The sequence below is a fragment of the Halyomorpha halys genome, unplaced genomic scaffold, assembly GCF_000696795.3.
Source record: "Halyomorpha halys isolate HHAL.00 unplaced genomic scaffold, Hhal_1.1 Scaffold1207.1, whole genome shotgun sequence".
NCBI classification, from domain to species: Eukaryota; Metazoa; Arthropoda; class Insecta; order Hemiptera; family Pentatomidae; genus Halyomorpha; species Halyomorpha halys.
This window is the reverse complement of record NW_027105149.1, coordinates 100,562-114,398: the sequence shown is the minus strand read 5'-3', so window position 1 is coordinate 114,398 and position 13,837 is coordinate 100,562. Positions and strand designations below refer to the sequence as shown.

Here is a 13,837-nt window from a genome sequence, read left to right as displayed (position 1 = left end):
ATCAAAACTAGTGATCGGGATTATACTTGATTATGAATTTATGTAAATTGATTTATTATTATGTAAATTTAAAATTATAACGTAACATTTGTTTATGCTATTTTATAGTGATTCTCATCTATAAATAGCAACTCATTAAATTAATACCATGTAGCATTTTTAACAAAACACTACCAAAGTCAACGTCCTGAGCGAGGACCAATACCACATAATTATACAGTAGTTTAAATTCCTTGCAATTCAGTGGTGGAAAAAACCCAAGTAATTATACTATTTAGTGGAATAAAAAGCCAGGAAGAATTATCCTGTCAAACTGTCAGAAATTCATTTACCTTTTGTCAACAAAATTGACCAACGCTGTAATAAGACAAGCTATCAGGAATATGAGCTATATGGCTATGTTTTTTCTTTTTTATGGATTGGCCTATGGATGACCTCCAAGCGCTCTGTGTATTGTCACTGGCCGGAAGGATACGTAACAGATGATAGTACTCATTAGATAGCCAACCGCTGGAACATAGGTTAAACCCTTCCTACAATATTGCGATCTAAGATGGCTAAAATAAAATGCTTAGCCACTGAAATCTCAAAAAGATAAATAAAAATTTCAATTTATGGCCAAAATTCACAATTATAAATGTTGTGTTTTCACAGGGATGCCTTACTAGCTCGTCATACTGTTACTTAATAAGTCTGCAAAAAAAGGTATTGTTTTTTTTTCTATCCCGCATTAAATGTATAAAAAATTTTGTACAATTTAATTATTCAGTAACTTAGTAAGTTTTTCTGAAATATTAACAATAGTGAAAGGGCCGCCCGTAGCTCAGTGATTAATCACGGTCTTAGCAAATTGATGACTATTGGCGGTGCCGGTTCGAATCCGGCCTGGGGCGTCGACTTTTTTCATTGAGTGGCGGTCCCACAAAATGAACAACTTGGACCCCCAACCATGGTTAAGGCAGTATAGGACTCCAACGGGCGTCTTGGCCGAAAAAAAAAATTGTAATAACGAATTCCGTTGCTGTGATCAAAAAGAAACCCTGACTGATATTTTCATTAGTTTTCTAATTTAATATATTTAATTATTTATTGTTTAAGAGTGGTTAATATTAATAGCACAACACCAATTGATCAACTTCACTCTCAACAAAGTTTATTTTAATTCTCCAACGTTTTGGTCCTGAAGTCACTATAAGATTGAGTCACTATAGACAACCTCAATTATTGACTTATCACAATACTTTAAAAAATGTATTTCATTTAGAGGTCAATTGTCCATGTCATATAAAAAAAGCATATCATCACAATACAAAAACAATTTTTTACAAAATGTTTTCCTATTACTAAAATATTTTTATTGTGTTTGGTTTAAATCAGCATTTAAGTCCTGCCACACTATTTCAATGAAGATAAAACCTACTGGATATTAAAGACTACTTTATTTTAAATTGATATCCTGAGTTGAGTAGAAAGTTTATATATATATTTTTAATTTTTTATATAGGTTATAAACTTTGTTGAGAGTGTGGATATTTTTGTATTATTCACTGTAGCAATATTTTCTCGTACTAATTGTCGAAATTAGCCTAAAAAGTTATAAAACTAAACTAAATTACACATTCTTCTCTAAAGCATTTATTCGATGCAACATTGTTATGGAATCAATATTAAAATACCAAGAATGGTTTTATGGAGTAAGTAATCTTCTGGACTGAAAGATTTATATATAGGTAAAGAGAAGTTAAAAATATAGTCATTTAATAATTATGTCGACAAGATTACAGTTAACAGATTGGCGGAAAGGAAATCTGCTCATTCGCCCGCTCATTCACACCTCAATCACCTGTTGAAATAAACATTTTATTTATTTATTTATTTTTTTTTCCGATCCCTCTAAATCAGAAAAGAAACAGACAATTAGTGAGTGCTTTACTGTGAAAAAAAGAATAAATCGTGTTGGGTATTACCTTTTACTACCTTTGGTACTTTAAGGTTACCTGTATTGTTTATTTGTTACCTGTAAAATATCCATTCTAAATAGTATTATTTTTAAAAACCGGAGGAACCTTTTATTTATGCGTTCTTAGCTATATAATACGCCTACATTACTACTTTTATATCTGGAAATATAATAATTTTCTTCTTATGTCCTAAAGTTAGTTATCAAGTCCGTTCATAGTTTAAATTTAACTATTTTTTATTACTAGTTAAAATGTGAGTTTTTTCCAAATAAAATAAAATAATGGTACTTAAGAGAATTTTTTTAAAATCCACATTTAAGCCCTTTCAAACTATTTCAATGAGAATAAAACTTACTGATATAAAAGAATACCTAATTGTACACTGATATTGACAGTTTGTCAAAATCGTTGGAACCATTTTTGAGAAAATCGAAAAAATGTGTAAAATCAATTCTCTGAAGTGGTACTTTCGATTTTAATGAAAAAGTTACCATCACATCTCAGACATACTAAATATGTAATTTCAGTTTCGAGCGACTTTTCGTTTTTTTGATCCAGGTTGTTCATATACACAGAGACCATTTTGTGAGACTTATTATTTAAACTTAATAGGGTTATTAGAACTCAAGCTACCTCAAAACTTGTATTTCCGTAGAAAATTCGACAAACAATTCCCCCTAAAAACTTCCCCATGCTATATATTTAGTTGGTGAGTGAAAATCAAAATAGATTTTCAGCTTTTATCACACATTGCCCATCTTGTGCTATGCAGAGTTGGTGTTTTCATTAACGAACAAAATGGGTAACGGAAACAGTCCTCGATACTTTTTTAAATTGTTAGTGGCACAAGCGTCAATGGTCTGAAGCAGTGACTACCTAAGTTTGCGCCGCGGTGTCTTCATAAGGCCGCCGAAAATATTCAGTTATTAAAAAAAAATTACATCTATGGAAAATAAAAATTAATGAAGAGTTTATGAGTCATAGTTTTCCCTTGTTGCGCCAGTTTGTACCAATATAAAATCCACCCACCATAAAGCTAACTTTGCAGAACTTATTAAAAAAAAGTTCTAAAAATATTTTGAAGCAGATAATGATAAATTTAAATGGATTCAAGACCCATTTAGAGACAGGGTTCCATCAGATATTACTTCTTTAGAAGAAGGCTCTCCTATTGACTTGTCTTGCGATAATACTTTAAAGTTAAAATTTGGTAGCATAGAACTTTCTGATTTTTGGATATCTATAAAAGAGGAATATCCACTGCTCTACGAATATTAATTCCATTCGCAAGGAATAAGAAGTAAATATCTCTAAAAAATTAACTTTGAACAAGAAATGATATCCAATTTTATTCCGAGATTTGAGAAGTTGTGTTGTGAAAATCAGCTCGTCCATACCATTAATAATTTTAATAATGTTAATCAACAATGGTCGTTCATTAAATTGTTTTTGAATTTAAAATTCGTGTTTAATTTATTTTTCAACTAACCTAACAACATGGTGGTTTTCCAGTTTCAATATAGGTATTTCTGAAACAGTTGAAATTAGAAATTTTATATTATTACAAGGAAAATAGTAAGTACTTTTTTTTTTTTTTTCGCTGTTAAATGGGTAATCAATCGCATTTAAAAATAAAGTATTTCAATTTTTCAAGAACGTCAAAAATTTAGAAAAAAAAATGTGATGTATTAAGGGCACCGCGGAAAAAAAATCCGATTATTTAAGAAGCCACAAACCGAAAAAGATTGGGAACCTCTGGTCTAAAGTATTTTTTTGTACTTGAAGGCTTTCATAAATTTTCCCCGTATGGTTCCGTAAGAGTTTGGGAAAGTGGAGGGCAAGGAGAGCAGTTATTTCACGGTAATTTTTTATTACTTTATATAAACGTATCTATTATATAGCTATTGTTATTTATATACCTAATTATTATTTATATAGCTATTAGTCAAAATTGAAGATTAGCGAATTGATGAATAGTAAATATCTGTTGGAAACAAGTTACCGAAAGTTTACCCGATAACAATTATTCCTTGTTTCCTCATCTACCCACATCCAGTGGTGGTAAGGGAAGTAATAAATTTGAGTATCATATAAAATAAATCTTTTTTTTTTAATTACTTATTTTTAGGCATACCCTGACGGTGAATGAACGCCACTAAGCTTGGGGGACGTAGTAGACCCATATTATACACATATGTGTTGTATGTATGTAATCATATTGTTTGTTGACAATAAAAAGAGAAGGGTAAGAGAAAAAGAATTAATAGAATATTTAATGCTAACAAAGTACAAATAATTTATATTTACTTATTTGCAAATTATAGTTAAAAAAAAGAAATATCCCTGCTCAATTGAATTGCATGCATAAAAAATGATTAAATGTTCTCAATAATGATTTGCTGCAGAAGGAACGAATCGTAACGATGTCAATTAGCTAGTTGACTGGAATATAAACTAGTTTACAATTAGTATTTTCTTAGGAGTTGTAATTTTCATAATATTTGCCAAAACAAATTCACAGAATATTCATTTCTCGATAATTGGAAAAAACTTTTGGTTTATGGAATATCATATCTCAGGAATCATTGAACGTAAAGAGATCAGAGCTCAGTGCTCATAATTTAGAGAATTTACTCTAGTTTAAATAATATGATAGGAAGTGTTTTTGAGTTGTAGGTAATTTTAAGGATATGGAACCACGAGTGAGCGAAAATTTTAGGTTTTTCTGAAATATAATAAACTTCAGGGAGCGTGTACCATAAATACTTGCAATATTTACTTTTTAATATAAAACAGATCAATTTGCGAAACTTGGTTATTTTCGTTGGATGCTAAAAAGTCTAAATTTTCTAAGATCGCTTACTATATTACTTTAGTATATGATATTTTCCCTTACTATATATTTCATATGAATATGAATGAAATAATTACGTATTCCTTATTAAATAAAATAAAACAAAATCCATATATTATTAAAATTAAATCGATATTAGAGCTCATAAAAATAAAGAAAAAATATTATGACACGAAAACAGTTAAATTTAGGATACACATAAAATATACATGAAACAGAATTGCTAAAGGTGTGGTTAGATTTAAGATTATTGTGGTAAGTCCTGGAGATAGCGACTTCTTAGCAAAAGAGAAGAAAAAAGTCAGTTATTCAACCCAATTTTTGATTACATTAATGAAAGATATGAATAATTACTAGTCAAAATAAAATATTTCCAAGTATACGAAGGGGGAATAAAAAATGCCGGCTTTATCAAAACGTTAAAAAAAAAATTTTTTTCATTCGGAGCCCTGTATCTTTAAAACTACCAACAACAATAGAAAATCTAAGAAAACATCATTTAAAGTAGAGTAAATTTTCTAAACTCTAAGCCCTAATAGAGCTATTTACGTTCAATAGTTCTCGAGATAATGCTTTTTAAAAAGCAATATTTCATAAAAATGTTGTACAGAACTTACTGAAAGATCAGTAGTTAGTGAATTTATTTTGAAAAATCTATATCTCAAAAATCATTTGACGTACAGATGTCTATTAGCACTCAAATTAAAGCTAGTTTAATGACCTATGAAGTAGTTCATGACGTTTATTGTCCTAGGAGTAGTAGTTTTCATGATATTTGCTAAAATAAATTGATTTTTTGTTTTGTTCGGACAAATGTTCTCTTGCCAAATTTATATTCATATGCGAATATCATAAAAACTACTATTCCCTCGAAGAAAAGTGTCATAAACTACTTTATATTAAGTTAAATTTCCTTTATTTTGAGTGCTGGCAGACATATGTGCCTCTTATGGGTCCAGAGATATATTTTTTCAAAAACTAAACTTTTTATACGGACAACTATAAATTAACAGTTTGTGAATTTATTTTGTCACATGTCATAAAAACTACTATTCCTACAAAGATAATTTTTATATACTATTTTATAGTAAATTTAACTAGCTTTAATTCAAGTGCTGACAGACATCTGAACGTCCTATGGTTTCTGAAATAAAGTTTTTCAAAACTCAAACTTATTGTTCGAACAACTATAAGTCAATTTATTTCAGGAAATATAATGAAAACTACTATTCCTACGAAGGTAAATTTCATAAACTACTTTATAGTCCATTAAACTGGCTTTTATTTGAGTCCTGATTAACATCTATACGTCACACAGTTCCTGAGATATAGATTTCTGAAAATGAATTAACTAACTACTAATCTTTCAGTGGATTTTTAAGAACTGTTGCTTTTTACAAACCTATATTTCGCGAACCATATGGACGTAAATAGTTCTATTAGGGCTCATATTTCAGTAAATTTACTCTCCTTTAAATAATGTTCTTTTAGCTTTTCTAGTGTTGTTGGTAGTTTTTAAGATATATAGCTCCGAATGAAAAATTAATATTTTGTAAAGTTTTGAAACAACGGCCATCTTTTATACCTATACTTCTCAGACTCATCAGTTTGAACTAGTAATTATACATAGTTTTCATTAAAGTAATCGAAATTGGGGTTTTTCTTCCTAGCTCTTTTTTCGGTTTTTCTTCCAAACTATCTGAAAGAGAAAAAAGTTTTCCTGTAGCTATCTGCCTCATCCTTAATAAAGGCTTCCCGTGGAAGTAATTTCTTCCTCCTGGCGCAGTTAGTAATATTGCGGATTTGAAATTCGTAACGAAACACATTACTAAGTTAAATGCTCTGGGGTGAATGCTGTATTTCTTACCCATTTTCGTATTTAGTTTAAAATTTATATGGGTAATACCAAAAGTCACCACACAAATAAAGTGACGGTGTTCTGGGATGTCGCTGAATTTGATTACATCAGCTGAGTTAGTGTAAACATAATTTTAAATATTAGCAGAAACAATGTTTTAGGATTTATTGTATAACTAGAAACAATGTTGTGTAAATCCACTGCTTTAATAGTAGAATTTTTTGATTTAACATATAATAATGGTTTGAAACAACTGGACAGCTTGAATTAGCTTTCAAGATTCAGCTCTAGTAAGTTTCTTTTAGAAAGGTCTCGGCAATCGAAGTAATCTTTGATTGATAATGTCACGCAATAGTCGAAAAATTCTAACCTGAACGTGGTATTCAACTCGACGAGATAAGAAGTAAGTATTTAATATTTAGTATTTTTTTCAATAGCAGTTAATTGCAAACCAATCCCGTTTAGCTAATCTTTGTTAAAAACCACATAATGTATTTAATCAAACCAATCAGGTGGAGAAGGTGTATCTCGTCTGCATTACAACAATAAAATATAAATATATATGTTGAACTATTGACGTGTTATAAACCGCGTTTATTTATTTGTTAGATTTGTGTTAGGTTGTTGATGTGGGATGTACTATCTCTAGTCTCCATTTATGTGATTTTCCGTCCTAATGATCCCTATTATGGCGTAACATTTACCAGTTTTTTATTAATTACAATTTTGTAACTTTATTAGGGTTTGTTAGAAAACCTTAGAATAAAAAGGAAAAAAAAACGAAAAACAAAAAAAGCTTTGAGCAGGATAAAGCTTTGAGCAGGATAAAGCTTTGAATTCCGTTACGTTCTTGGTATGTTGATGATTAACGGTTGTTCAAATAAAAAATTTAAAAAAACAACAAAAAATATTTATTTGGGATTTATACATAAATCTATTAACTGGGCTCCGTTAACAAGGGAAATCACCTGACGGTTGGGCTTGATCTGGATCAAATTACCACATTGCACAACTGTTGTTCAAGCAACAGTATTTCATAACAAAGTACTGAAATCCTGACCCTTTAATGCGTATGGTATGTATCTGTTCGGGATGCTAGGGTAATCGCAGAAGGCAATTATCCAAAATAAGTTAATTAATTAATTTATATTGAGTTCTGCAAAACTATTATTATAATTGGATTCTTTTCCAAAGGCTTGTTGTGTGTTGAGTTGACTCACGGCTACAGAAAACAATTTTCTGCCCAGCCGGATTCGAACTCGGGTCCTTAGAGTTGGTAATCACTTTACCCCTTGGCCACCGCGCTCCTTTTTATTGATAAATGATATTATTAAAATTATTACATTTTTACTTATTGCCTAATATAAACTTATAGCTGCTGATTTGAATGATTCATGCCGTGGGATTTAGTAGCGTAGGTGTCGTCTTGTTCATAAGGGATTGCGTCCAGGTCTTATGACTTCGCCTGGTCAAAGTGCATCTTGCCCTCCCTTTGGTCTTCTTACGTCTGTTTTTTTTCTTTTTTATTCGTACCCTCCTAAAATTTTAAATTAGTTTCTTATGTGTACATATGGTGAGGTGTGCCATATGTACAGCTGGTATTTTTGATACCTTTCATTGCCTTTAGGCATTATAAGGTAGGATAACGTCTTAATTAATGATGTAGGCTTGATTGGCTTACGCCAGTAGATTATTGGAACGGGGAGGGGCTCCGCTGGTGGTATTATGACAAAAATTTAGACTTCAGACTTTAAGAGTCTGAAGCCCTTCCCTCGTCGAGGACGTCGACTAAGGGAACAGTGCTCCCACCTCCCAGGTCTTGGTGGAGGGGCGATTTCTCTAAAAAGTGGGTTACAGTAGGCCTTCAACCCATCAAAGAACTTGATGTGTCGTCGGTCTATATACTCCGGCAGAGAGGGAAGTTGGAGCTCTTCTAGGATGGCACTGTTCTTGGCCCTCTGGAGCGTGGTTCCCCGGACTATCTTACGGAGTATAGATTCTTGGAAGCCCTGTAATCGTTCGAGTGTTGTCTTGTAGAGGTTTCTCATGAGTGGGGGACCGTGAAGCAATGTGGGTCTTATCACTGATTTGTAAATTTGGAGTTTCAGGCGTAACGAGAGTTGAGGAGATGTGAGCAAGTGGTGCAGCCTATAGGATTTGAGTCGGGCAATCTTGAGTCTCTCCTTGGCGTGATGAGAGAAAGTGAGATGACGGTCTAGTGTCACGCAAAGGTAGAGGATGGAGTTAGAGATTTTCCGGCCCTGTTGGTCAACTACAAATCTCTGGGGCAGGCTACTCTTTTTATCTTTCTGAAAGGACATAACTATTGCGTCTATCTTAGCCGGATTCACCCTTATGCCATCTTTCTTCAGGGCGTCCACTATGGTGGCAGAAGCTTCCTGGGCAAGGGCGAGAGCCCGTTTAGGACTGGCGCTGGAGGCGTAGACCCCTATGTCCTCAGCGTAGGCTGCAACCACTGCTTCCTTATGTTCTATAGACACAATCGGCGCCGTGAATATTACAAAGAGCAACGGTCCCAGAACTGAGCCCTGAGGTACTCCGCAGGTAGTGGGGGCTGGAGGAGAGAGGTCTTCGCCGACTCGTACCATGAACGATCTGCCAGTAAGGTAGCTTCTTAGCAGTCGGGAGAGGGTGGCAGGAAAAACGTCTGTACCTCAACTGCTTCTTTTTCTTCGTCTCCAATCGGTTCTTTTTACTTCTGTCCCCACTTATTTCAAAAAGGGACGTCGCCTTGGCTATCCTCATATTCCTCATTGGCTATCATCAGCCACGCCCAAGAAAAATACATTACAAGGGATGCTACATTTAGAAAAGTGTTTGGTGCAAGCGTTGTTTATAATTGACCGACAATGCCAGCAGGCAATACCTGTTTTTAATAGATTTGTTCAGCAAGGACCTTTTCACCTGTCCATTAACCACCTGCGAAGTGGCCTTTGTTGACAGGTACATGCGTGGCACCGGTATGACAAGACATATGGTAATTATTATAATATTAATAATTGTTAATACCTCGATACATATCATGTAGTTGCAGTGTCTACAGTTTTTTTTCATTGAAATGTTTTCTAATAAATAGTTTTAGAGAGTGGTGATGTGGTTAGTAAGGTTAAGAATAGCTGGAGTTGAATTAGGATTTAGTAGTCAAATGTCTTACTAACTAACAATGATAAATAATAATTAAATCTGTGAAAAGGTTGATTCCTTATATACAATATAGATTTTTAATAATTATATTTGGCATTTATACTTAAAACTAGATAAAAAATTTCCGTGAAGTATTTAGTAATTGATGTTTACATAGAGAGTTGATGTGTTCAGTATCAACATTCAGTCGCAAGGTTTCTCTTCCCCCGAAGAAGATACTATATTTTAGAGATAGTGGACCCCAGGAGTACAGTTCACTTCTGACAGAATTAATTTTTTTTTTAATATCTAGACTTCAATCATGTACTATGATTTATTAGTCCAAACCAAAGCCGCTACAATTGAACTATTACAATTACTCAATAAATAATTTAATGCGACATTTTTATAATAATGGTATTCAAGGAATGTAGTTTCTAATTTAAAAAAATTATGTTCAACATTTATACATAAGACTATCGAAAAGATAAGCTTGTTAAATGTTGTATAGTTAGAAACTTGTTGCAGTTGAATTTAAAAGAACTAGCTCCCGTTTTCAATTCCGTTTATGACGATTCAGGAAATATATTCTTGTAATTTTTATTTATTATTTACTTTTTTTTATTTTTATAATTTACAAACTGGTTGAAATTTAAATATAATGACTTTTCAAAATCATAAAATATAACAACTTTCGTATATGAAATTGAATTTCATTGGGAAACATTATATAAGATTTAAGTTTTCTTACTTTTTTATTTTATTTCATCTTTTAATCGACAATCCTGTCGGACTTGCGTGCTTCTGTTTCCGACCGGAACCACAAGCTGCGCTGCGGGACTCTATATATATTAGGACCGAGGACAGCTGAGAGGGAATAGAAGAGAATGCTATTGCAATTGTTATTGTTGGCGGTGAGCTGTCAGGCCGACGTAGGGCCCATAGTCGAAACCTCCCAGGGCAAAGTCCAAGGGTTCATAACCGTCTCTAGGGGTGGCAGGAACTACAGGGTCTTCGCAGGCATACCCTACGCCAAGCCTCCGGTCGGAGAGCTACGATTTAAGGTGACTAACATTTTATCTGACCATGTATCTAATATATAAGTTACTCCTTGCTCTTAGATGCTGAGACAAAAAACAATTTTCATCCAATAGGTAAAAAAAAAAATTAATATTACCATTATTTTTAAACAACGATTGATCCGACAGAAGCAAAATGTTCCGAACTTAAAAAAAAAATTGTATATACTTCAAAAATTAATTATTTTTTTAAAAACGACATTAATAACAATTTTATTTCGCAAAACTATATGGTACTTGTTAATTACACAGTCACATTCTTGAAATTAAAATAAAATATATATGAATTTATTAAAATAAGATTCTTTATTAATTTCAAACCAAAACAACGTAATATTGCAAAACATATCCTAAATCTCGTCTTTTTTAAAACGATAAACACTAACAATGAAGGCAACTTCCTGTTTTGTTTGTTATCATTCCTTCATTGTGTTATTTATCCGAACTTGTTTGCAATATACTAACTTAGCATTATTGATTTACTTCTATAATTCAGTTTTTCCATGGTCACAAAAATATTAGACGAATTTCAACTATTAGACCACCATGCTATCAATTTATTGAAATTTAAATAGATAAGACATAGGAAAAAAGTACAATTTTAAAGACAAAGAATTAGGAAAAATAAAAAAAGGATTTATTTTCAGTTTGTAATATAGAAAAAAATTGTTTAAATTAAGATATAAAAATTAATAGTAATACTTTGATAATGGGCGGCAGAAAAGCAAGAAACGTTGTTTGGATGATCTAATGAATAAAAAGGGCTTACATTCCTGAAAAATAAATATAATTAAATTTTATTATTTTACACGCCAACCTATTCTAACCAGAGCAAGAAGGAACAGTTTTCATTGTGTGGGACCGTTATAAATTAAAAGTCTACCTGCTCAGGCCGGAATCGAAACGGTATCGCTGCAAACTCGAGGTTGCTAAGGTGATAGTCAAGAGCCGGGAAGAAAAAAAGGCGGTTATCTCACCCCAATTTTTGATTACTTTAATGAAAAATAGGTATAATTACTAGTCAAAATTGATGAGTCTGCCAAGTATAGGTAGTGAGAATAAAACCTTAATTTTTCATTTGGAGCTCTATATCTTAAAAACAACAGCACTAGAAAGCCTAAGAGAACATTATTTCAAGAAGAGTAAATTTGCTGAAATATTAGCCCTAAAAGAGCTATTTACGTCAAATAGTTCTCGAGATATAGATTTTTAAAAAGCAAAATTTCTTAAAAATCTACTGAAAGATTAGTAGTTAGTTAATTTATTTTGAGAAATCTATATCTCAGTAACTATGTGACGTACAGATGTCTATTAGCACTCAAACTAAAGCTAGTTTAATGGACTATGAAGAAGTTTATGACCTTTACCTTCGTGGGAATAGTAGTTTTCATGATATTTGCTCAAATAAATTGATTTATAGTTATTCGGGCAATAAGTATGATTTATAAAAAACTTCATTTCAAAACCATTGAACGAACAGATGTCTGTAAGCGCTCAAATTAAAGCTAGTTAAATTTACTACAAAATAGTTAATTATGTTTATCATTGTAGGAGTAGTAGTTTTATGATATTTGACAAAATAAACTCACAAAATGTTAATTTCTTGTTGTTTGTATAAAATGTCGGATTTTTGAAAAAATATATCTCTAGATCCATAAGACGCACATATGTCTGCCAACATTCAAAATAAAGGAAATTTAACTTTCTATAAAGTAGTTTATGACACTTATCTTAGTTCCTGAGATATAGATTTTTCAAAATAAATTCACTAACTACTGATCTTTCAGTACATCCCATACAAAATTTTTCTGAAACGTTGGTTTTTAAAAAGCTATATCTCTAAAAATATTTAACATAAACAATTCTATTAGGACTCATTTTTTAGCAAATTTACGATTCTTTAAATGACGTTCTCTTAGGTTTTCTTGTGTTGTTCCTACTTTTAGGATATAGAGCTCCGAATGAAAAAATTTTTTTTTATCACTTTGAAAAAGCCGCCATTTTTTATTCCCCCTATCTATAGTTGGCAGACTCATTAATTTTGGCTAGTAATTAGACATAGTTTTCATTAAAGTAATCAAAAATTAGGGTGAGATAACTGCCTTTTTTCTCCTCTTGGGCTCTTGTACTATGACGCCTTAACTCACTCGGCTACAACAGCCTCCGGGTTGTATTGGCTATTTAATTGCTTAATTAATACCTGGTTTAATGTAATAAATGTATCAATTAAATCAAAGATAATCTCTTAAAATCTGCAGCTTTATAGTTAACAATAGCTAAGTTTTTATATTTTCAGAAGTGCCAAAGTAAGTTAGTACGCTTTATTTACAACAATCAGCGTTTCAAGAATTGGCGTGAAACCTGTATGCATTAGATTTACTTTTGTATAACAGCAGGTTGTGTTATTAATGGGACAAGATATTTTTTTATTGTTATGATTGTGAAGATACAGAGCAGATGCGAGTAAGTGGATAGAGGTCTTGCAACTTCTAAAGATTCTGTTTATTGAGGGTTTGATTAATTGGTTATGGATCCAGATAATGGAGAGAATAAAGAGGACTCGATCTTTAAATTTCGGTTTTTTTTATCTACCTACCTACATCTTGTCCCACCCAAATTGTAATAAAACGTATGTACAATAAATAAATTCTTCTAATAAAATAAGAAGATATAAAAAATGAATTAATTTTATCACTAATGAAAGGGTTATTCTCTTTATATGGAATCCCTTGATATCCGCAGAGCAAACAGTTACTGGTTATTCCAACAGAAATTAATAAATTTTAAAATTGACTGTTACTTTTAAAACTCATTAATTTTAGTATCTATGTTCATAACGAGAGACATTCTTTAATGTTTTCAGAATGGCCTTTAATGTTTCCTTTGCTCAAAACAATTAAACCTATTATTCTCCCATTAATAGACTTCAAAGGAAAGCAAA

General features: G+C 31.8%; 2 protein-coding genes across 2 annotated transcripts in view; one reads left to right on the top strand and one right to left on the bottom strand.

Moving 5' to 3' along the window:
• The window catches only part of LOC106688804 (small ribosomal subunit protein eS7), a 59,577-nt gene that overhangs the window by 18,245 nt on the left and 27,495 nt on the right, over positions 1-13,837 (bottom strand). The window lies entirely within an intron of this gene.
• LOC106688802 (juvenile hormone esterase) overlaps positions 10,687-13,837 on the top strand; it is a 27,934-nt gene continuing 24,783 nt past the window's right edge. The window contains exon 1 of the mRNA XM_014433443.3: positions 10,687-10,881. Within this exon, the coding sequence (XP_014288929.1) occupies positions 10,705-10,881 (177 nt within the window). The 5' untranslated portion in view covers positions 10,687-10,704. The remainder of the gene's footprint in view (positions 10,882-13,837) is intronic.